The following is a 25,341-nucleotide window of genomic DNA, read 5'->3' as shown; positions in this document are numbered from 1 at the left end:
AAGTGTATGTGAATGTGTATCAGTATTATTGATACATTTATTCCCAGAATACTTTATTTTCATTGATCAATGGAAAATGGGGAGACAGAGCAACATTGTGACTGCAGTTTATGTGAGCACAGTATTTGCAATCTATATTTGCAGTCCATGGCATGCACCCTTGAGTGTGGTGGTCTAACAAGATAAAACATGTATCAAAACAAAAGTTTGTATGATCTTGTATTTATGTTCCATGTGCTATAATGTGTGAACATAAATAAAAGTATCAAATTGTGTGTTTATATGTGAACACATGCATTTATCAGTATAAGTAGGCACTCCATCTATGTGGTATTTGTAAGAATGTCTTTATCATTTGTTAATTATGCTTTTGTTGTAGGATTCTGCTCATGCAGCACTGCTGCAGGGTTTAATATCCTTTTAAGGATACATTAAATATAAGATATTCCAGCACTGCCATTAGTAGAATTAATGATAAGGCCACAAGGTCAGATCAGAAATCAAATGATGGCAAGTTTGAGAAGTACTACAGTGTCTATGTATCTATAAAACGTCATGTTTACAGCGTCAATATGATGATGCACAAACTGAAAATTTTGATGTTAATAGAAGGGGGTTGTTATACTAGTAGAATCAATATAACCAAATATGAATTTAATAAATCCTAGGTTTACTTAAAGTCCAAAGGCAGATCAACCGGTTGGTTGAAATGAATGAATCAAAACATCATATTTTTCACTGTGTACAAATTCTGGACCTAATCCACAGCAAATAAATTAACATGGATGGTTAGAGAACACAAGGAGGATTTATTTAGGAATATGTTATAAATTAGAATTGCCAAAACTATTTTAGAGTGACTGTAAGTTGGTTGTAAGAGGCCAGAAAACATTCTGTCAGCTGGAAGAGATAATTCAATTTAAGGATTTTAAGTGGTTGAACATTGGCAGAAAAAACAAAAATCCATCTGCAACAAATTGAACCAATTGCAGATTCCCCATGTATTTATACTGTCGCCCAATCCTACTGGTGGGAGCCAGATGGAGGCATAAAAGCCAAACCCACTATGGAGCACTTTCTCTTCCAAAGCAGAAGGATGGCAGGAAAACTCTAACAACATAGCGGGATGATGCTTTAAGCAGGCTTTTTTCCTCTTCCTCTCTGGAAGCACTGAGTGGTGAAACAATCCCACTGGTGAGAGTGAACACCCTTGAGATCTCCCCTGTGTTTTTGATGGAAAGCAGTCATGCCTAGCAAGACATGTCAGAAACTGGCTATGGTTAGGGCCACGCCACAGGCCATGGTAGTAGCTACACTCCTGGTCAGGTTTTTTTTTCATTTTCACTGCTAAAAGGGACACAGTCATAAGGTCTCGTATTCCCTGAACAGTTAACAGAAACAGGTGCAGAATAGGCAGTCAGCACTTCATCAAGTGGGGGAATCACTAGGCAACAGAGGCAGGTCTGGAACAACCTAATAGGGGTGCCAATATACTGTATACTGAAGAACTCCTCAACTAGTAAATACTTGTTTGTCATGATTTTGGGGCAGGAAATCTTGTCAGATAACCATGTAATGTCGAAAAATTCACCTGTCAAGTTTGTTTATGTTCATGTATGTGGTGCATAACATTGTTACATTTTAAGGAGGGTGTGCAGAATCTGCTCAAGTCTGCACTGCAGGGTGCAATGTAGCCCCACCCTTACACAGAGCACTACTGTATAAATCACACAATACTTTTGGAAAGCTACAGAAACGGTTGGATGCAGCTCCTGCTTCATAAGTGAAGGAGTTTCAGATGCGTGTTGTTTGACTATTCAAGAAGCACTTCTGTTAGAGCATACTGCACAATTTTTTGTGTTTTAAAAGCATATTGAATACCAGGAACAGATATTTTGGGGGTGTATTTTACTCTCTGTAATACTTACTTTGTGCAACACTATTATCTTTATTTTGTACATGTATTTTCTGAACAGGGACCCAAAAATTCCTGGAAACCATTGATTGCATGGGAGCAGGGAGTAGTTATTGGATTTGCTGCTAGGTAGCGGGTAGCGTATGCGTACAGCTTAGTGAAACTGAAATTGGAGCTGAAAGGGAGAAGAATCTCCACTGTCGAAGAAATCCAGGAAGAATCACAGGAGACTCTGGACATGGTGACAAAAGACGACTACAGGAATGAGAGAAACACTGGGTCAAGTACATTGTATCCCAAGGAGAGTACTTTGAAGGGACTTAGAAAGGTACTAGTGAAAGATTTATGACAATGCCGTGAACTTTTGAGTCTCCCCTCGTATATAAGCAGAAGGAAAACCGAAGCATTCCTTCTTTCTTCGCTTCAAAGACTTCAGTGGAGAAGTGACATAAACAAACAAGAAAAGCTAATTTAGCTATATACATGCAGAAAAAAAACAATAGCAAATAAAATACTCTATTTAATTTTACTTTCATGTCAATAATCAATAAATAAAGGCATTTATATACATACACAAGTGAATTTCATGCTTCAAAGACGAGCTGCTTAAGGAAAAATAGTGCTGGTGCGTTAAGATAGCACAGCGGAGAAGGGAGCAACACATCAGGCCCTTGGTTCACACATCAGGTGGACAAAGGCAGCATCGTCTTCAGCAGCTCTGATAAAGCTGGAGCTCAAACCAGCAGCGTCGATCGGTCATGAGGGGTGAGATAAATTTCTCAATTGAGGAGGTATTTTTCCTCTATCCTCTATTGAATCACCTTGACCAAAGTGTGTCTGTCTCGTTCTAGCTGTCTCACTCATGCCAATCTATTTTCTTGGGCATGCTTTACCTCTAAATTGTTAATGTCTACTGTGCGAACAAAAAGATGTGTGGACTGCCCGTTCAACTGGCAGACACAACCAGAAAATCCCGTGAAACCTTCACACTGTCAGTGTGTAGTAGCAATTTTACCGGATCACATGCTTTGTTGCTATGGCATTCAGTAAATTGACTAATTAAAAAAAATCAAAACAGGGATAATATCCAGAGTTTTTCAATGAGGGTAATTCTATTCAGGGTGACAGAAGTGAATGCATATAATAATGTGTCCTTGAATGGCAGTCTGAGGCTCTGACAAAAGTAGAGCCTTGTGAATATGGATGTCTTTTGTTCACAGGTGTGGTGTGTAAAACTGCCTCGTGGGAGACCAATCCCAGTGTTGACATTTGCATGGGTGGAACCACAGTGAGCGAAAGACAAACTCATGAATAGAAATAAGTGTTTGTATGGATTACTGTGTTGGATGTGGATGGCCTTTAATGAGAGACAATCACAGACAGAAAGACCGGAGTGAGAAAGACAGTGAGTGAGAGAGACTGACGGAGAGAAATGGAGACATACAATGTAGGAGAGGCAAAGAAAGAGAAAGTCCTGGGAGGTTGTAACCCAATTCAATCTGCCCTTTCAAAGCCAATACAACGTACACAAGTATCAATATTAGCAACCTCATAAATATGCATCAAACAAAAGGACAGCAAAGTGACGGCCTAATCTCAGGTGACGGATCTTCATTACTGTTGTTTTTTGCCATTCAGCTAAGCATTCATAGTTTGTTTTGCCCTTATTTCAACAATTGTCTCTTGTTATATGCCAAATTTATGTCCAAAACATAACTTTTGAATGTTTTTATATCAAAATACCTGTTTTTTCTCTTCCTGTAAAATGTTTTCATATGTCTGATGACTCATCTCGAATTATATTTGCATATTCATAGATTCTGGATTTTTAATGAGGGTGAAGGAGTCTATGCCATTATTAGGATTTTTAAAATTGGTAATTATGTCTTAATACATGTCTGGAGGGGATCTTTAACTTAATTCCTCACACTGATCAAAGAAATATGTTGATTTAGGAGTTTTTATTCCAAGCTCTCCAGCTGTGTTGATCTCTGTCACGCTTGTCACCATTTTTCTGACACTATCTTTGATGACATAGCTAAATAACTAGCTAGCTATGTAGGAAGATGATGTCGCCACTCTTAAACCCACCTACTAAGGCAAACAGTTGTCAGTAGGCACAACACCAGATCTACAGTATACGAATCCCTGAACAAATCTGAAACATCGACAGCAATTCCTAAATCTGGAACAAGGCCATGTAAACATGGTTACTATAACAAATTCATGATACATAAATGATAAATGCATTTTATTTCTGTAACAATGTGAAAGGGAGTCAAACTTGGGTAGCAGTAGTAGAAGTAGAACAATAGTATTGCAGTCCATTTATTCCTGTGTGCTTGAATAGAAATAACCCATCTTACCTCTGTTATCACAAGGAGCGAAGAGGAGAGAATCTGTTTCAAGTTTATTTCTGTCTTACAGTGAGCCTTTACAATTCACTTGCTCCTACATCTTATGTGTCTTTAAATAAATCTATTTTCATCATTATTGTGTATCAAATGATGTGCATGTGTTTATATGTGTGTGAGTGAGAGAGAGAGAGAGAGAGAGAGAGAGAGAGAGAGAGAGAGAGAAAGAGAGAAAGACCTTGTGTGTGTTGGTAAGTGTATGTGTGAAGAGCGCATTTATGTCATGGTATTTCTCTCTGGGTATTTCAGCATTTGATATGCCGTGTATAGAGCGGTGACCTGTGATAAAACGGCAGCCTGCAGTGTGTCATGGGAATTACTGTAGCGTGGCGTGGTCGATTGAACCTGTTACCCAAGTATAGCGCTAACTGAATGATAAATTCTGTATGATGGAGTGCTATTCTCATGGGGCTGTGACATAAAATAAATTGTTTACTGAGTGCACGTATGCATGATCAGGAGAGACACGCAAAACAGCCTACAAGCTGCTTAACCTGTAAATTCCCTGGTAATATCCTGTTTCCATGACTGGCGTCGAGGGGCCACAGCCAATTTCCCATGTTAAGACACAATTTGCCAACCGAGAACCTAGTAGGTTTTTGGTCAAGACTTCGTCATGGGTCAAGTGAACAGAAAAGAACAGAAGGAGCAGCATTTCTGGATACAGTGTACAAATGGTTATTGTGTTATAGCCAGCAAGGCTTTCTGGAGTTAGAAAAGAGATAAAGTAAAACGAAACCGTATCAAACATCAGAGAGGAAAAATTAGCGAGAATATAAACCGTGTACCCTCTGAATGTACTATATATATGTGGTGTTTAAAGGGGACATATCATGCTTTTTGAGAATTTTCCGTTATTTTTTATGACTTCATGATATCAGACATCTGTGTTAAACATGGTCAAAAGTCTGAAACTTGAGGTGAATGTCTGTAAAAATGCTACCTGAAAGTCAAAAGCCCAGGCTTCAGCCTGCTCTGAACGATTCATTTGCAAAGTTACCTCTAATTTCTCTTTGTGATGATGTCTGATTGTTCATGCATGCCTACAAATGGCCATATCCTTTGTTGCTAAGGTTGTTCTATGTATTGTTCACATTGTCCACCCGCATATTTTGGATCAGATTTGATCAGAGAACAGAGTGGGCTCATCTGGAAAGGGGCCTTAAAGACACTGGAGCTAAAACAGCCAGTTTCAGGCAGATGCTAAGCTGCTAACTAAGGGGCTGCATAAAGAATATAAGATAAATAAGGAGTTTTTAAAACTGTTAATCATGCAAATATATACCAATAGAGCCCCAGAATATAAATATACTGTAGACCTGGAAATGTGCATAATACATCCCCTTTCACATGTTACACTCCAGAGAGGCATTCAATGTGGTAATTAATTTATGTCAAGTACACTTGACATACAGTGTGTCAGACACTGTGGTCAAAGCTTTTATGACACTTTTCCTGAGTTCCCTCCTTTACACTTTTATTTGGCCCTCAAATGGCTCAGCTTACTCAAATCAATGAATGTTAAGTATATCACCAGTCATTTCAGTGTGATTTTTTACGAGTATTTTATGAGTATTTCTTTTAGTGTTATGCAGCCACAGTGGTGTAATAATTGTATTTCCTCTTGTGGTACATTGCCATTCTTTTTGTGTTTTGATGGATTTGAAAATAAAGTATTTGCTATTTTCTTAATCACAACTCAATTACTGTATCTCCTAGCACTCATCAATCAGTCAAACAACTGCTCTCTTGCAGCTGTAATGTCAAGTAATGTGGAGAGAGGGGGTATGATGTGAATATAAGGGCTGCACTGCCCTGTTTATGGTGTGTCACATTTTAAAATGTAAGTTACATGAAAACACTCTTTAAAAAGACCAGCACATCATATATGTTCAAGAAGTTATATTATACGTGTATTATAGTGCAATAAACTGAGACAAAACTTTGAAGACTCACATTGAACCAGTATGCCGGTCATCGCGGTCTTGAACTTGTCTTTGGCTTCTTCCATCTCCTTCTCATGCTGACTCTTTTCACTCATCAACCGGCGGATGTGGCTGTTGGAGGACTGGATCATGGAGTAGAAGTTGTTGGCATTTCTGCGGTTGACGTCACCTCGTTCCAACCAGGTCAAGAGCACACGCACTGCATCTGCAAACTTATTGTCATCTTGGGAAATATAAAAGAGAAGAGGTGGAGAAAGCAAGAGTCAGAGTCAATATGAGCATAGCAAGATAAAGAGCAAATTTCCTTCAGTACTGTTTCACTGTCAGAAGAATTAGTGTGAAGGAAAAAGGCATCTACATAAGAAAGGTTTTAAAAAGTGCTGTCTTTACAAACTCTCAGTCATTTGACCAAAACAGGAGGAAAATAGAGAGTGAAAGGAGGGAAAGAAGACAAGAGAAATGAGGCCAAAATCGATACCATGGAAGTACAATAACATAACAGCCTCTGCCAACAAAGTTTCTCTAGCCAAGAGGGGACAGAAGAAAAGAGTTAGGGTCACCATGAGCAAGGAAAGCTGCCTCTGCAAATTTACTCCACATCCTTTTGATGGTCAGGAACAGGAGCGTTTCACAATGTACACATAGTGGAAATGTTATCAAAGCTTGTCATAGCTTTGGATTTTCCTAATTTCCTAAAAGGAGGCAAAAATCATCTCAACTTTAGCTTCAAATTTAAGTTAAATATAAATATAAATTTCTGTATCTATATAAAGCTGCAGTTCCGTTTTATTTATGTTGTTGCATTATTCTACTGTTTGCACAAGCTGCATTAGCAACATCTAGAAAATTGTAAGCGGGGTTGTCTGCAGGTCACCAGGAGGAGTGCTGGGGAAGAAAGAATGAGGACATGAAGATAATGAGATGAAAAGAACTCCCAAGAACACATTTTCATCTTGGGATAGAAAGAACAGAACAAATGAAATAAATGTGCAGCATGACTGAGGATAAAAATGATCATATATATACATATATGCTGAATATAAGAGAGCGGGAGGTTGAATAAGATAAGAACAGTTTGGGGTAAAATCAGTCAGCTCCAGTCTTTCCTATAAATATCTTCGGTAAACAACCCTTGCCAAATGTCTCTGGTGTCTACAGAAAAGGTGAGCACCATGTTATATAGCCACTGTTTACAAAGCCCAAGTTGTTTAGCAGTACTCCCGCTTTGTCTAGTGAATAATCAGATGATGTCAAGAGACTTTATTGATTTCTATTGTTGTTATTCCGCTGTGGTTGTCCTGTCCTCTGCTGTCTCGCTGTGTGCTTACAAGTCAGAAGAGCATAGGATGGAATATGTTCCCACACACAGACATCAGTTCACAACAAACTCCCTCAGACCTCCACACACACACACATACAGACACACTTACACACACACACACACATACAAATAGTAGTGCACATGCATCATGTACACACACATAAACATTACTTAGCATCTTTAGAGACCGTGCAGCTGGAGAGGTTTATATTTATTTAAGCCCAGTCCTGCAGATGCTCTCAATTTCTCGCTGTCACTCTCTCTCACACACACACACACACACACACTCTCATATATTCAGACACACACATAAACACACAGTGGGGTCCGTCAGATGGCTTGCATGAATGATGATCTATCACAGCTACATATATTGAATCAAGGTGTTATCTCATGAATCCCTGAGGTGTTCTTGTTTGTTTACAGGCAGACTCTGGTCCCATACATTACCCCCTGCAGTGACATTATTAATAGACAATCTGGAGGAATATTAGTGGTATTCAATCACTGACAATGGCCTGAGGCCAGAGAGATTCGGATTCTCATTTAATGGGTTTAGCTGAGGCATTACCTGAACATACATAAATTCACATATAACAATGTATTACCTTGGTTTATCAGAATAAATACACGATTAGCATCTAAGGCCTTCTCTGTTTCTTTGTTTTTTTCTTTAATCAGAGCTATTCTGAGAAATACCACATGGGATCATTATTTTAAAAATGCAGAAAAATATCCAGGACATACTGTTACAATTTTCCCAGATAAAAGCATACTATTTCGCTGTCAAGTGTCATTTGGTGAATACAGTCAACCTCAAGATGCCCTGAGAGCAGCTGTAAGAAAAAAAAGGCATTTAGGAAAAAATTTGAAATCTTCCACTGGTTTCCCACAGTTAGTTTTTCTCCTAATTAAACAAACAAATTAATGTTGGTAAAATCACTGAAAAATGGATGAAAGTGAGGTTAAAAAAAATAAATCAACCTTTCCTCCACAAACTATCCAAATAGATAAGAATGGTGGTTGTGAAGTGATCAATTAGCAGCTACTTTAATTAAAAGGGCAAGATATTTATCTTCCATTTATTGTTAGTTTTATACTTTTGTTATATGATTTGTTTTGGTTGTATAATTGCAGGGCACATTTGTAAATGAGTATGTTGCTCTGAGTAAATAAAGGTTATCTATATCTTATCTGTCTATCTACCCAAACATTACCAACACTTCAGATTGAGTGCCTTCCTAGCTTGGATGTTAAAAGTAAAGAGACGGTGGTTAAGGACAGGAAAGTCACTGGGGATCAACAAGGAATCTACTGCCTAAGATGTTTAATTGCATTAAGAATCCATAAGACTCTCCTCCTTATATGTACTTTGAACACTGATCAGAACTATACTAAACCATGAAAAGCATTTTTATATTTCAAATTATTGTACAACTTCTTGCAGTCAAGAAAAAAAAAAAGATTAACACGTATCAAGTCACTTTGAATTCCCAGTCGGAAGCAGAAGTGAAAGGCACTCACATAAGAAAAAGTCTCTATACACTAAAAGAACACTTTATGAAATGTCAAGTGTGTTCAGATTACCGTCTGTAAGGCTCTCGAAACATTCAAAATCAGCATATTTTAAAGAGCATATTTTCATCCAACCGGTAAAGATTAAAGTTATTTCAATTATAGCTGAAATGATGATTAATGGGTGATTAATCAATTAGTAGTAGTAGTAAATCAACAAAATTTTAATCCGTAACAATGTTGATAATTAATTTATAATTTAAGTTATTTATCAAGCAACTATGAGTCTACTGCAATGCTATAATAATAATAATAATAATAATAATAATAATAATAATAATAATTTATATAGCAATTTTAAAAACAGAGTTTACAAAGTGCTTAGACAGACAAAGCAAAGGCAGTACCATACAGAAGCAAAGACGCATGACACAGAATGTAATAACAAGCAAGTCACATAAAAGCAAGTCTGTAGAAATGAGTGTGATTCTGCAAGCATTATCTCCTCAGGCAGGTTGTTCGAAAGCCGAGGGGCCCTAATGGCAAAAGCACAGCCACCTTTAGATTTAAACCTTGACTTTGGAACAGCCAGAGGGGCAACACCTGAGGATCTAAGGCTGCAGGCTGGCTCATACGTCAGCATTTCTGTTATGTAGCTTGGAGCAAGTAAAATCAGTAAAATCTTAAAATCAATTCTAAAATGAACAGGTAGCCAATGGAGAGAAGCCAGGATTGGGGTGATGTGATGTCATCTGTTAAAACCTGTGAGACCAGTAAGATGCTAATGCTAGTGTCTCTGTGTGACTGTACTCACTCAAAACTCATTCAATATCAACTTATAATGACGCTGGAGAAAGAAGCAGAAGATCAACAAAGCCATTAGGATTCATCATACAAATTTCACATCAATCTATCCCAGTGCCGCTGCTACATACACACGCATCATGAGCTGCACGTAGGGCACCAAGTGCCAGAGGGGGCACCAAACAGCACCTCGGTAAAGTTGCAAATAGACAGATTCAAACTTCCTGGATCAATAACTCATGAGTGAAACATTGTTAAAACACCAACAACGACCTCTTTCCTACCAAGGTAGGGTAGACAATGAGCGACAACCTAATTTTCACCCAAACGAGCCCTCCAAGCTGGACAAATAACATTGTTCTCTATGTTCAGCCGGCTGTGAGAGCAACCAGCAACCATCTATCTATCTAATAGTTGTTGAGATATTTCAGTCTGGACCAAAGTGACCGCCAGTGACTTACATGGCAAATAAAAATGGCAGATCTTTACTGGTTCCAACTTCTCAAATAGGAGGATTTGCTGCCTTTCCTTGCTTTACTCACTACTCACATCATAGTTGAGTAGTGAGTACTTGCTCTTTCATGTTTTTGTCTAGTTGGCAACCCTTATCACCTGCTCTAGGTACAAGTGTATGTATGCATGTTTCATGTTTGTCTACCAACCTTTGATCTTGTCTCCCAGCTCGCAGCACTCATGCTCCGAATAGTGGATGATGGGAGGAGGCGAGGGTGGCCTGAGGCGATCTGCCTCCATCTTGCGCCGGTGCCGCTCCTCTCTGGCCAGCATGCGCTGCCGACACTCCCACTCATAGAAGTCATCTCTGGCCTGGGCGAAGTCCACGTGGAGATGACCAGAGTCTTTTTTGTCTGTGCTGGAGCCCAAATGGATGCGGTAACCTGGGGAGACGAAGGAGAGGTTTGACGAAAGAAGGAAGAAATTGGGAAAAAGAGGAAAGTGGAGAGAAACTGATGGGCTGTAGAGATGCAGGAAAAACAGAGGACACAGAAGAGAGCAGAGACATTCTATTGATTGAATGAGAGTGACAACACAGTGAAATATCAATTTCTATTGATATTGATATTGAACAGCTTCTTTGATCCAAATGTACAGTAGAAAGACAGCAATAAACACAGACAGAACAAGATACCCCCCAACACACACACAGGTATGTGACAAGGTTAAACTGACCAACTTGTCCTAGTTTTCCTCTAGATAGGAGGGAACACACTTATCTACGTCTTCTTTGTTCTCTTTGTGCGTCCTGAGGTTTGTAGACAAAACTGAGACAAAAACTGAGCAAGTCACTTGAGCTTTTTCCTCTGTATGTACAAGAGTGTGAGCACTAATTACAGTGATAGCCCTGGATCACCCCAAAGCCTCTCACCTGACACTCAAAGTGCATTGTACATTGTCTGTTTGTGGGTGTAAAGTGTAATCATACTTGTTTTGTTAATTGATTGGTCTGAATGATCTGTGAAAGGCTGAGCTGTTTACATTACAGTGTGCAATCATAAACCAGGAAATAAACTCAGAGAGTTTGTTCATGCTGCTTAAGGCTCTTGGTTTGCTTCAATATTTCATAAGGGGAGACCTCAGTGCACCAAGGCTACTGTAATGTGTATCTGTGTGTGAATGTGTGTGTGTGCATCTGTATACACGTATGTGTGTTTGGAGGAAGAGCCCGCAGTGTACAGAAAGTCATATCTATGGGGAAGCTACACAGGTCTGTCATCTGGCTAATATATGGACTTATAGCTCCAGTCTCACTGTAGGGAAGAGGTGGATGAAATAACACACACACACACACACACATGCACACACACACACACACAGACACACACAATAATGCATTAAATAATGCAGAACGTATTATTGCAGTGCCTGGTGTTTTAAATGAGCTTTGTGAAGCGGGAATATACGGCCAGCAATTCACATAGAGAGATTTAAGGCATCTGTGCAGGAGAAGCTGCTGGAAGGAGATAAAATAAAAAAAATCATAAGCTGGTGTCACATGACGAGCAGAAGGACCTCTTCTTCCCCAAGCAGCAGTTCAAGCAGCATCTCATTGGTCAAAGGAATTTCAGTGTGAGCAAATTCATTTGTACAGTAGTGTGACCCTATAAGAGCGACTAATATTCATGTAAAAATTGATAATTACAGCTGATACTGTAACTTAAGGGGCACAGAGCTAATTGAATTACCAAATAACAGAAATTGTTAGACTACTTGTGTAGCTTGTGTAGCAAAGTAAATATTTACTTAAGATATAGTATATTTTGCATAAAATAACATAACACAAGATAAGTCTATTGATAATGTAATGTAATGTAAAAGACACACTCCAATCATGTTGTTGTAGGCCTCCTTTTGCAGCAGTGAAGCATTTTTTTATTCAACATAATGGTGTATTCAGACTGAGAGAGAAGCAAATATTAGAGATGGAGAAAATGCATATGCAAAGATGTGAGTGAAGCAAACAGATGCATCAATCTGTGCTCTACACATCACGAGTTGATGTGTAGAACACAGCTACACGAACTGAAAAAGTCTGTGTTTATCACAAGCCTTTATGACTCCTATTTATGGATGTATAGAGACAAGAGGAAAAGGGAGAAGGCTGTGGTGGTAAAATAACAGAAAGAACTGGAGTCTAAGCTGTCACACAAACATGAAGACAAGATTGGCATTTAATCTGAAAACACCTTATTATTAACAATTATTGACAATTATTATTTTCTCTTTTCTCTTAAGTTGTGTAGGCGGGTGCAGACTGTTGAGAGTGAACATAACATTAAGCTCAGTTACCGACTCCTTTTCAGTAACACACATCTAGCATTTCCACTGCAGTTATTCTGCTCAATCAGACGACCACTTTGTAGTGAAGGAAAGAAATTAACTCCAGTACTTGCGTAGCGTGGTAGTAAAGCAAGTAAATATAGGAATGTAAAAACAATTACTGTAAGGAATATGGCTAAAGCATGATATGACCTGATCATGTATGATTATGTCAACTGTTGTGGTGGTAAAAAGATTTTAAAGATCAAAGCTAGGTTTCTACAGCAGGATGGCCACAAACACCTTGTATCAAGTATGAACCCAGCTTCACACAGTTACACACAGTCACTCCTCACTGGTAGTAATAAGGGAGGGGGCAAGCACCGCTCTTTAAATTTACCCACCCAGATTTATCACTGCTTTATGGCTGCCAGTAAGATCTGCACACCGGCAATGATTTAACCTTGTAAGTCTGACTGGGGATTGAAGCAGTAACTTTCTGGTCACAAGTGCTTTTCTGTAACCTTAAGTCCTCTATTGTCCTACTTTACCTGTATATCTGTTCACAAATCTTCATTAATCCCCTTATGATAGAGAATTCTTGACATTTGCAAAAAAGGGAGTTTGACCTATAAAATTTGTAGACAATAGAGGATTTATGTACTGACTGCAGAACAAAATGTGACAGGACGATAAATTATATGACTGAACAAAAGAAATAAACAAAACCGCAGCTGTTACATATTCAAAGTCATTTAACTGGTGAGATCATGTGGCTCAGGTCCGATCTATTTGGCGGCACTTGGAAGTTCCTTGACGTCCTCCTGATAAGGTACTTCATATATGTTATCAATCTATAATTTTGTCATCCTCCTTGTCCATGATGTATTTCTGTAATTTTGCTGTCCTGGGAGAGAGATCCCTCCTTTGTTGCTCTTCCTCAGGTTTCTTCCTTATTTCCCCATTTTCTGGGAGGGGTTTTTCCTTATCTGAATCAAGTGATTAAGGATAGATGATGTTGCATTGCTGCACAGACTGTAAAGCCCCCTGAGGCAAATTTGTGATTTGTGGTATTGGTCCATACAAACAAAACTGACTTGACTGTACCAGTTAGGCCAAAGCAGCAGCGAGTTCCTATGGTTAATAACAGGATTATGACACAACCACTATCTAAAATGTATAACTACCCTAGGTTCATGAGGTAAAAGATGCACAAATTATAAATTTGAATATTTACAAAAAAACAACATGACTGATGAAACAGCAGGGGTCTTTTAATTTTGTCTTCTTCTGGCTTCTTGACCAACACAACCATATATCCAGTGTTGTTCACGTCCAAACAATCAGTATGGAGTGCAGCAACTTTCCATCTATCTGTCCATCCATCCCCCTATCTATTTATCCATCTGCCAAAAGATCCTGAGTAAATGTATGAGGCTGGAGAATTGTAGTGCTGAGTGATAGATATCAGCTGTTTCATTTCCATCAGAGTAAAGGTTGACAGCTCATCATTCTTCCTCCACCAGAGGTGAAGGAGTGCTGAGGCACTGAGCAAAGGCTGGGTGCACTGATAGCCATGGACTGACAATACAAGTGGTCTTTACAAATTCAATATTTTCCAGGTGAGTAAGAAAGAAAACCGTTATTCTCTGACCTTTATGCCCAATGTAAACCGATATATTCACAAAAAATAAGGTTGTGGGTTCGCTGGGGATTCCAGTTAACAGGGGTGAGGATTTGGCATAAACAAAACAAACAATATGTGTGGAAGATGGTTTACCTGACATAAAATGTTCCTTATCTAATGGTAAGAAATACGGATGAAATATTCTATATGAGGTCTAAAATAAGAGCTGGTTTTAGAGTGAAAGACACTTTACCAGAAAGGAGGAGAGCCTTGTCCACAGTAAACTCCTCAGCAAATCGAATATGGCAGAAGTTCTTCTTGCTCTTCCTGATGGCAGCAATATCCCCGCACTGTCCAAAAACCTCCATGATGAGCTGTTCAGTGGCATTCTCTGGCAGACCTCCAACAAACACCGTCTTACACCCTGGAGGGCGTTCCCTCATGGCTGGAGGCGGAAGGTCTGTCAAACATGGAGAGAGAAACAAATAGAGATAATATTATTTAATTTGAAAGGTCATCTGTTGTTGTAGCAGTCCTTCACACAGCATAACTGATGTACTACAGGATATCCACCTAAAATATTCATGCTATAGTTGGTTGACTGGTCCTCAATCTCTAGCAACAAGCATCAGTTTTGAGCCAAGTCTCAATCAGGAAACATCACTGATACATGAAAAATACGAAGTCGTGTTCATAAGAGATGTTACAGTGAGTAAAGGCATATGGATTCAGTACGCTTTCCAATTTCAGTCCAACAACAGGCCTAGTTTCCTTTACGTTACGTCCCAAGGAGTCAACGATTTTCTCCTTCTCCTGTATTTACAGTAATATGCGGTAGACAGTTTGCCTTCCAAGGTCTGCTATAGGTTGTGGCTTGTAATCTAGTTTGCTTTCAAACTATTAAAACATCATAATCTTGCTGAGGGAGAAAAAAGAGGTGGCATCTTGTTAGGTCTGATTTAAAGTACAGCTGCAGAGATTAGTTGATTAGCTGATAGACAGAAAATTAATCAGCAACCATTTTAATAATAATCATTTTTGTCATATTTTAACAAAAAATACTAAACATTTGCTGCTTTTAGCTTCTCAAATGTAAGGATTTAAAGCTTTTCTTTGTCATAATGGTGGGTTTTAGAATGTTGGTTGCACAAAATAAGACATTTTAAGAGATGACATTGGATTCCAGGAAACAGCAGTTTCACTATTTTCTGACATTTTGTAGACAAAGTGATTAATCAATTAATGAAGGAAATAATTGGCAGATTAATTGATAATGAAAATAATCTTTAGTTGCAGCTAATTTAAAGTTAGAAATCCTGCAAAACAGGATAGTTTTCCTGCCTTCTCAATTAGAAATACCTACCGAAAAACTGGTCTTCAGGTGTCAATCTAAGCTAATAAGACTGGTCCATGGTAATGCAATGTTAACCTAAAAACTGAATTTATTATTATTATTTATTAAAAAGCCTTGAAAATATCTTAAGTTAAGTTTTAGTGTGATCATAAGTACATCTGCTCACTTACTCAACTAGATGCATGTTTGCATGATAAAACACTGTAACATGACCATTAAATGCATGAAATCGAGTGCTTGAAAATAACTATATTTAAGCCACATTATAGGAATGAAAACTCGATGCTATAAAGAATATTACGGGAGAAATCAAATGAAATGGCATCCACTGTTTCTAATGGTGAAACAGCCTCTCCTTGATATTTGTAGTGCATTTAGTTCCACATATTTTCTTATCGTTATAATGAAGTGATCTTGGGCAGATGAGGCTGCTGTGTTAAACCAATAAAATCATTCTAAAAGGTTAGCCAAGAAATAATTTCTCTATGATGGAAATATAGAATGATACGCTATTACATGGAACAAGATGCTTTAATTCCTTCTGTTTTACAGAAATAATCGTGTCACGCCTTCCCTAACATGGAAATCTAATCCTTCTGACCAGAAAAAGGTTGATCCTCTCATGTCGATGGTCCGTGGCATGAGGTACGTCACTGCCTGAACAAAGATAAATGTTGACCGATCTAATCTCAGCTAGATCAGGCTTTTCATGCTTGATAGGAGTGACTGGTTAAGTCTGCACAGAGGGAACTGGAAAACTGGATGAAATGGATGCTAAATCACCTGGGATTTGATGTTAGCACTGTTATCTAAACCAGAAAAGGTAGAATAAAGCTTGAAGCTAAAGCGTAGTGTTAGTATGGTTCATAGTCAATTTTGTATATTCAGTATGCAAAATAAATGTAGTTTCTGTTTGTTTATTGTTTTAACTCTTGATGCAAAGGCTGTAAGGTGCACTTTGGGTTTTGAAGCAACATTTTCTGTCTTTGTAATAAAAACTGGGATTAAAACAGCATTTTCAAGTTATGATTGTTTAAGAAAATAACTTTCCCATATATAAATCAGTCTCACTAATGGGGCTTTCACAGTTAAGCAGGTGCGATTCAAATGAACTCTTGCGCATTTGCCTGTTTGGTTTGGTTCATGTAGGCTGGTGTGAAAGCTGTCAATTAGACTGCAGTTCATTTGTAAAAGCAAAGCAGACCAACCACAGGATTTTGCGATAGCAGGTTTGATATTTTAGCATTAATTCAATGATATTAAATCCATCTGCTGATCCCGGGAACTGTCAAGAAAGCAATCCCCAAAGAGATATAATTATGCAAAAATGATGTGGTAACCATGGTAACACATATACAATTCAGAACATGAGTGCAGAGATTTTCTGGTACATCAGAAAGGGAAGTCATGTCTGCATTCAGTGTTTCCTACCACAGCACCTTATGTGTATCTTTAACAAACATGTTGAATGCATTTTCTCCCTCATAAAATATGTGCAAAGCCAATGTTTTGCTTCTCAATTGTTTCAACCATGCGTACGTGCTAGAACTTTTCTTCTTCACTGCCTTTTGCTGGCACAGTGATGTGTATCTTGATGCATTACCACCAACTGTAGATCGGTGAAATAGTGTGAAACCATCAGCGGGAATGTGTGTAGCGCCACCCAGTGGTTCGTGCATGTGCCTTGAACCAAAACAAGTACCCTTTCTCAGAAACTCCCCCTGTAATACAAGGAACAAGGTGTCTGTTTTTGTCCTGTTTCTAACAGTTTGTCGTTATTCATGTATCATATGTCTCAATTAAAATTTCAGTCACCACAACTGTCCGATATATGAGTTCATTTTTACGCTTCTTGGTTCAGCTGTAATAGTGAACAATGTGTCAAGAAACTGACCTAGAACTTAAGGGAAACCATGCATGATTTATTTCACTGGCTTGTACAAAGTGAACCAAGAATACAGCTTAAAATGTTCCATATGTAGAAGGTAAGTGTCCACATACCTTCTTAAGAGTAAAGTGACATTTGCTGACAGAGCAAAGCGGACCCATCAGAAATGTGAAAAGTACTGGTGTACACCTGAAATGTAGGACTCATTCATGTACATGTTTGAGTGGCTAAAATCATTTTTCCCTTGGCTATAAAGCTGTGGCCTAAATCATAGGGCTTTCCATCAATCATTTCCTGAATTAGAAAAAAAAACAGTATATTTTCCATTCTGTACTCAAAAGTTTGGGCATGAACTTTTAAATTATGGGCCCAAGAGGAGCTATTATCTAGTCCCGTAGCTTTAGTGCTGGAGAGCCTGTAGCAAAGTTATGGTAAAACACATCAAAGGTACTTTATTGCTTTGTCCTCCTCATGTCACAGCTTGCTCTGGCAAGTGGCCCAAATGCCTTCGTCCCCCGACCTTGGAGATCATGATGGCATTAAAACTGGAACATGCACATACTCACAGGCTGTTCTCTTTACTCGCATACCCAAAGCCAGAGCACACACTCACAGACACACACATACCAACTCTGGAACAGAACCAAGGTGATAGTTTGCCGTTACTTTGCAGTCAGCTAAAACATGCTGCAGCTTATTGCACAATTCAGCATTAAATTACAATTTCTGACAGAGATGGTCTGATGAGCAAGGAGGACAATATAAAAGGACAACAAAGAAACAATCTGACATTTAGCTGACACCTTTGCTTCATAAAAGCCTGCCTTTAAAAAACAACATTTCTTTTCTAGACACACAAGTGATGTGACTTTTTCAAATGTTTGGCTTTGAAGAGATGATGAAATCTATAATGGGGACTTTTTAGAAATGTAGGCACGTAGAGTTCTGGAGGGCATCTTTGGTCTTTTACTTGAGGGTAATTACAGACAGACAAGGCTGACATCTATGAAAAAATGTAGGAAAAGGAAAGCCTGAGGAAGTGATGACCATTAAAGATACTCACAGAGTAATTCCCTGAAGCAATGAATGAAATGTAGGTCTTCAGCATTAAAGGGCCAGAGACAAAAATGGATTTTTGTCTGTGTGTATGGGAGTCATGGATTGACAGAAAAAGAAAAGAAGATGGGAGACAAAGTTGAATCAGATCTGAACTTTGTCTGTGTTGACAGAAGAAAAAAATCTGAATGAAAATTGATGCTACTGGTCAAGCTGCTTATTGAATACATGCCATTTACTCTGAAACTATTATACAAATATTACCAGGTATTACTGTAATGACAAATAAAATATTTTTCATTATTGTAGTATAATTGTTTCTCTCTGTAGTGTGGTAGGGTGTTAACAATGTTGAGTATCTGTGTAAAAAAAAAAAAAAAAAAAAAAAAAAAAAACAAGGAATTACCAAGCAAAATATTATATAGTATTATATGTAGTTTTAAAAAGAGAAAAAAGAATAAAAATGATAATGAAAGCTACCAAAAAAGTACTCATAAATGTCAAAAAATGAAGGAGAAACAGAGAGAAAGACAAAGAGCCTGATAGAGAGTGAGAGCTGCAGTGCTGTTAAGTTAAAGGTCAATGAGGAAGAAGCTGCATGTTGTATCCGGGGTGGTGTAGCTGGGGGTCCTGCTACCTGTGATAGCCACCATATGTAACCTGCTGCCCTCTATCCCCGTCACACACACACACTCACTGCTATCGCCTGCCGGACACAAATACCTGAGGAAATAGAGCACTGACTCACAATCATCCTCTAACTTTGTACACAGCGCACTATGTTATAAAGCAACATTTCTGTCCTCATTTTTCATTTTCTCGCATTTTTTCATTCTCTCACATGCAACCTGTACAAACACCTTATGACACTCCTTTTTAAAAATAAATGTAGAGAAAGATGCTTGTCAGCTGCTATTGTGACCCCCCGCGTTGTCCCCTGTGGAGGAGCTTTATCATGCTGTGACCCCCTTAGACGAACCCCAGAGGCTTCAATTACAGTGGAAACCCTACCAGTGAGAAAAAAAAAGAACATCTCCTCAATCGCTCTGCTTGGTTCTGGGAGAATGTCTTCCCATCTGTTTGAATAAATTGCTCCATTAAATTTCTGCCCTGAAATACAGTTATTTAGATCGCATTTTCCCTTTTTTCTTTTTGTCCGCTTCTGAGAAATGTCTCCTTATTGGTTTCAAAGGACAGTTTTGACGCCCTCTTCTTCTATTGTAGAAGGCAACTTTCAAAACGAGGAGAAAAAAAAGTGCAACTCTTTCATGTTGGGAGTAAATTGGCTTCCTCTGAAGACTAACTTTCCGACCTTGCCTTAAAGGTGGCATGAAGAAAAGGAAATGAGGAGAAAGAGACAGGTGGTATGAGAGAAAAAGTGGGTGGGCGAGTAACTGTGGCAGGAAATAACATAAAGACATGAAGAAACTGTTGTAGATAAGATAGAAGGAAAGGTTAAAGCTAGAGGCTTCGTTCAAGCGGCTCGGTGTACCCAATAGGTGCGACACATTATATCTTAACACGCCATTGGGTGGATGCTTTTATCCAAAGTGCTTTACAAGTAGCATGAGTGCTTAAATTTTTAGTATGAGTGGCCTTAACCTTAACCGTATCCACTGAGCTGCATCTGAATCTCTGCTTAATCTATCTTTAGCTTCTTGGCTGTTGCCCTTTGTCATCTGCACAATCGCCGACTCTGAGGGTGAAGTGAAGGCTTGAATGCAAGAATTTACTAACAGCAGTCTGAAGGATTTAAGGATATGGCTAACTCTGCTCGAAAACAAAAAGGAATGAAAATATGATAGTGCTCACACTGGGAAAGACCTTAGGTCATACAATGAGTGTTTATGACAAGTGCTAGTGTTGTAACGTTGAGCAGTTAACAGGCTGACACCTCATTCAGCCTCAGGATTACAATGAACTCTGTATAAGGTACATGTTTTTCATCCATGTCTGATCACTTGTGAAGCTTGTGTGAATGTCTAAAAGTTCAAGGAAAAAATGTACTAATTTATGACGTGTAATACATTTTTCTGTCTTTATACTACAGGTGAACACTCAACTCAAACACACTTGGTATCAAAGGCAGACACCCACTGGTTGTAGTGAGGAGTGCTCACTACAGTCTGGGTTGAAACTTCTGTGTTCTTAACCTGACATGTGAGGCTGCCTTGAAAAAGACCTCAGACAGACAAGTTTTCTTGAACAGCAGGGAGAAAGTTCCTCCCAGAGGGAGTGAATACTTGAATCATGTTTAATTATTTACAGAATGCAAGAGTGAAGGAGAAGTGTGAGCTCAAATCATGCTCACTAGGAAAGGTTTTATTTTCCAGATGTTATTTTAAGCCTTTATTTATATATCTTGATGTGGTTACTGGAAATTCTATTCAGAAATAATTTCTGCCTTATTACTAGATGGAAATATCTATTTTTGGTTAATTCAGTGAATGAAATACCTGACAAACAAGGGAATTATTTACTGTAAATCCCATATTCCCATAAAGCAGTCCAGATAATGGCTTCGCAGCATTACCACAATGACCCCAGAGAAATCAGTTCAGTATAAATGGTATAGAAGCATCATCTCACAATACTGTCATATCACCCAGCCCTATTTAGATCATTTGCAAGGGAAAATGTATTGAAAAATGAAATAATACATTTGTGTCAAATTCTATGGAGGCAGAAAAAGGAGGCCAGACTTCTTGTCACAGAGACAATGGCCCCTGTGGGACCAATCCCAGAATCCACTACTGGACTTTATGGGAGAGGTGCAGTGTTCCCCTCTCCGTTCACTCTCTCAACTCCTCTATTGCTGAGCTTTATATGATATTGGCTGTTTAACTTAAGTTGACCTTCTATTACTATGGTCAACATGTGCTGCCAACAATTTCTCTTGGTTCAGGTTCTCCAATACAAAGACAAATTCTCTTTTTATTCATTCAGAAAGAACACAATGGAAAGAATAACCCAATTACCATGAATCACCTATAGTGGCCCACAGCGTACAGTGGCCATAAATAATAATGAAGATTGAACAAAAAGTGTGAACTCTGTGAAATGCTTAAAAGAACAGCCTACTGTTTATTATGAGGGTAAAGACTTTTGCTTCTTCACCCTTAATTTAGCATCGCTTTTTTTTTTTTTGAATATTTAAGGATATTGTTGCCCCTATTCATTTCAGAACCTGATGCACAAACACAATATTAGGATCTGGAGTGACAGGGTCTGGTGCACACAGCACCTGTGTTTGTCCAGGTGTGCGTGTGTGCACAAGAGAGTGTGTGTTTGTATGTATACGTATGTAACAGACAGCCTGACAGAGACCTTTTGAACTGCAGCTAGTAGCTGGAAGACACAGAGGTGTTCAGGTAATTAACTGGATTTGACCCCTTAAATGAGAGTTGGGAGAAGAGGAGATGCAGTATATGATAGAGCGAGAGAGAGACATCCTGTATATACGTACATTGTACAGTAGAGAGAGCAGGTGAGGAGAGATTAAGAACAGATAAAGCGATAAGGGTGAGCTGAGCGAGGAGGACAGAGTCCATCACCTCTTTGGCCTGGCATATTGAAGACAGCAGCACAGCGTTATGTGTTCACAGAGGTCACTTCTCCAATTATACATTCACAGACATCACACAATGCACGCTCGCATGCATACATACACCCTCACGCCTCCTTTAATTCCTCCCTTCCCTTCCTGATGAAACTTGAATGCAAATCAGCTATGCTCTGCTGGATACAGGTACTAAGAGGTATTGAAGGTGACATTAGGGAGGAATACTCTCACCGACTGCTGCATAGGTGCCTATCACAAGCCCAAGTGTGAGGACTAGAACAGAGATACGTCACAGATAACGCACACTACTGCATCGATAAATAAAACATGCACCGGGCTTTGCTGAAGATGGGTCATATTGCAGTGTTGCACTTGCAATGCTTATACAGCAGTGTTACAACAGCGGTGATAACTTACTATGAGACTTACTGGGGTTGGGAGGAAACAGTGTGCAGCTCTTGCAGTGGATGATCTCCTTGACAACTGGCAGGTCCTGGGAGAAGGGTGGGGGCACCAGGCCCAGGCCGGGAATCATGGGATTTATGGTGGAAATGCCAGTCATCAGCCCGAGATTGGGGTCAAAATCTGGAGTCAGGAGAGAAACACGGATGAGAATACATAGCAAGTGACACAGCAGCTGCCGGGCGAGCGTTGACACACAGTGCACACATATTTAAGAAATCTGTGTCTATTTCCTAAGTGCTATTCAGTCAGACCTAACCTTTACCATGGCGTTGTTTGAGCACATGCCTGCTGTTTCATGTTCCATTTTACATCGTGTACTTTGTCCCTGAAGACAGAGCCGCACTTCTGTCAACAATGGTGACACACAAGTGGTTTATAAATAACTGAAAATATCAGCATCTCATGAATAAATCATCTAACGAAAATCATGAATGCTAAAATCATTTTTACTCAGTTTCTGTCTTTTTCTCATTCTCTCTCTCTCTCTCTCTCTCTCTCTCTCTCCTGGTGTCTGTCGTTCTTTCTTGAAAACTCTCAGTCACTCTCTCTGTTGCTCTCTGTCACTTTCTCTCTCTTTCACACACACACACACACACACACACACACACACACACTAGCTTCTGTGTCTCCCCCTCCCTTCCTCTTTTGTCTTTGAATGACGACCTGTAACATTACAAAGAAATTTCAACAAAACACAGCAGCTATAGTCTGATTGAGACTGCACCTGGGCGCACACAAACACACACACACAATCATACTCATACACACACACATTCTCAGCTTTTTTTGAAATGGAAATACATTGCCATCTCCACTGCACCTGCAGGAGACAGCAGCAGAGAAAGGATGCCATTGTGTGCATATGTGTGTGTGTGTGTATTCAATGAGTACGCCAAGTCTCCAGCCCCATGAGTGATGAAAACTTGGCTGAGACAAAACTGAAATGAATGTGCAACAAAACACTGATGCAATGTACGCTCAAGAGGACTAACATTGAGGGGGGTTTTTTGTGTGAAGTCAACTGAGAAAAAAAAAAAATCTATTTTGATGTGCTATCATGCAGTAATGGTGTAGTGGGAGGGACTGAAAAAGTTATCAGTGACATGATGCTGCTGAACTAAACACCATAAAGATGAAGAGCTGTGATACTGAGGTGGTTCAACCTGGCTTTCTCTGTCTCCTGTTGATGACCTCTACATCCGTCTTTAGCCAGGTGACAGAGGAAGAGGAGGCAGGTGATAATGAAAACACTGCTAGGTTGCCAGAGGGATGAATGACTTCTTCTGGTGAGGTGGAGGAGAGGAAGATGGATCACACGGAGGGGAAGAGATAAGTAATGCAGGAGGGAAGCAGCAAAACAGAAACAGAGCCATAAAATCCAATCCAATTATCACTCCAGCATACCAGGATGTACAGTTTTCCATTAAAACTGTATCTCTGTATCTGTATGGGGTGTTCACAGATGTCACTAATTGTATTTTTATCTGTATTTGTTGCAATAGGAAAACAAGAGCTGACTGCTGAATAGCCATGTATGCTTTTCACAATATTCATGTTTTCTTATTTCTGGGTTTGAATTTGCTCAGCAACCACCTTTCATATTTTATAATAGTGTTTCATCAACACAAGGACAAATAATTCAGTGGCTTTTTGAATGAGTCTGTGCTTTCAAGAGAATTAGCCTGCAACATAAGGCAACTATGACATGAAGAAAAGATATGTTTACTGTACTCTACTGTACTGAAATTAATAGAAACTAGCAGCTGCCTTGAAGTTAGGAAAATTCAACAAACTACGGTTGGAAAATGTGCAACTGAAATGAACAGTATGCAAATACAATTTTTCCAAGTCAGCTCCACGTCACCAGTTTTAGGTCTAAGCACCTAGGTCACCGTGACCTCCTGTACCACTTTGGGACAAATCTGTTTTTTTCATCAATACTCCTCATCTAGAATTACAAAAATTACTACATTATACTACATTATTTGTGTCCTCTGCCCAATTACTATACACTGTACTGTACACTGTAAAGGCCCATGGTTTAATTGCTAATTTTACTGACTGTAACTGTCATTGCTTTTAATGTTTTTAATTGTTCTTATTGTTCTTATTGTTTTATTTATTTGTCTCATTGTCAATTCCTACACATTTACTTTTTATCATTGTTAATTTGACTTTGTTTTTAATTGATATAGTCATGTATTCTTCTTTTATTGCTATTTGATTTTAGTTGTGTCTGCATTAATTGTATGTTTGTACCTTAGCGCCATTAAAAATGAGGGTGCTCCCTCAATATGTCTTCCGAGGTTTTAAATAAATAAAATGATGATGATGATGATGATGGTGATGATGATGATGATGAATGACACTACAGGCCAGAGCACCTGCAAAGCATCCGCCCGACAATAAGCTCCTATAACATTATGCATGTAAAGTCGTACATTTAAGGTTTCATGTTTTATATTATTGATCATCATCTATACTGTAAAAACATTTGCACACAGTCACAGAGATAAAGACCCCAATTTAACACATGGTATGAACATGTGATCTGTATCTGGATACATTATCTGGATAATGTAATCCTATCTATGGGCCTTTACATTTACACCTGGTACTAATAAGCGTTATAGTTATCTCTAATCTGCCAACATTGTGATCCAATCTCAATGTGCAAATTAGTTTGGTGTGGCTGGTGG

General features: G+C 38.9%; 1 protein-coding gene across 3 annotated transcripts in view; it reads right to left on the bottom strand.

Annotated features, from left to right (window-relative positions):
• Positions 1–25,341, bottom strand: part of LOC121901499 (ecto-NOX disulfide-thiol exchanger 2-like) — a 195,316-nt gene that overhangs the window by 35,882 nt on the left and 134,093 nt on the right. For 2 of the 3 annotated variants that reach the window (XM_042418301.1, XM_042418302.1), the window contains exons 4-8: positions 23,806–23,922; positions 22,607–22,762; positions 14,571–14,777; positions 10,578–10,811; positions 6,286–6,498 (exon numbers count right to left, since the gene is read on the bottom strand). In XM_042418301.1, coding sequence (XP_042274235.1) covers positions 6,286–6,498; positions 10,578–10,811; positions 14,571–14,777; positions 22,607–22,762; positions 23,806–23,922 — 927 coding nt within the window. The remainder of the gene's footprint in view (positions 1–6,285; positions 6,499–10,577; positions 10,812–14,570; positions 14,778–22,606; positions 22,763–23,805; positions 23,923–25,341) is intronic. The other variant, XM_042418303.1, reaches the window with a different exon arrangement.

Source organism: Thunnus maccoyii, chromosome 8 (genome assembly GCF_910596095.1).
Source record: "Thunnus maccoyii chromosome 8, fThuMac1.1, whole genome shotgun sequence".
Taxonomy (NCBI): domain Eukaryota; kingdom Metazoa; phylum Chordata; class Actinopteri; order Scombriformes; family Scombridae; genus Thunnus; species Thunnus maccoyii.
This window is presented reverse-complemented; position numbering and strand designations above follow the sequence as displayed.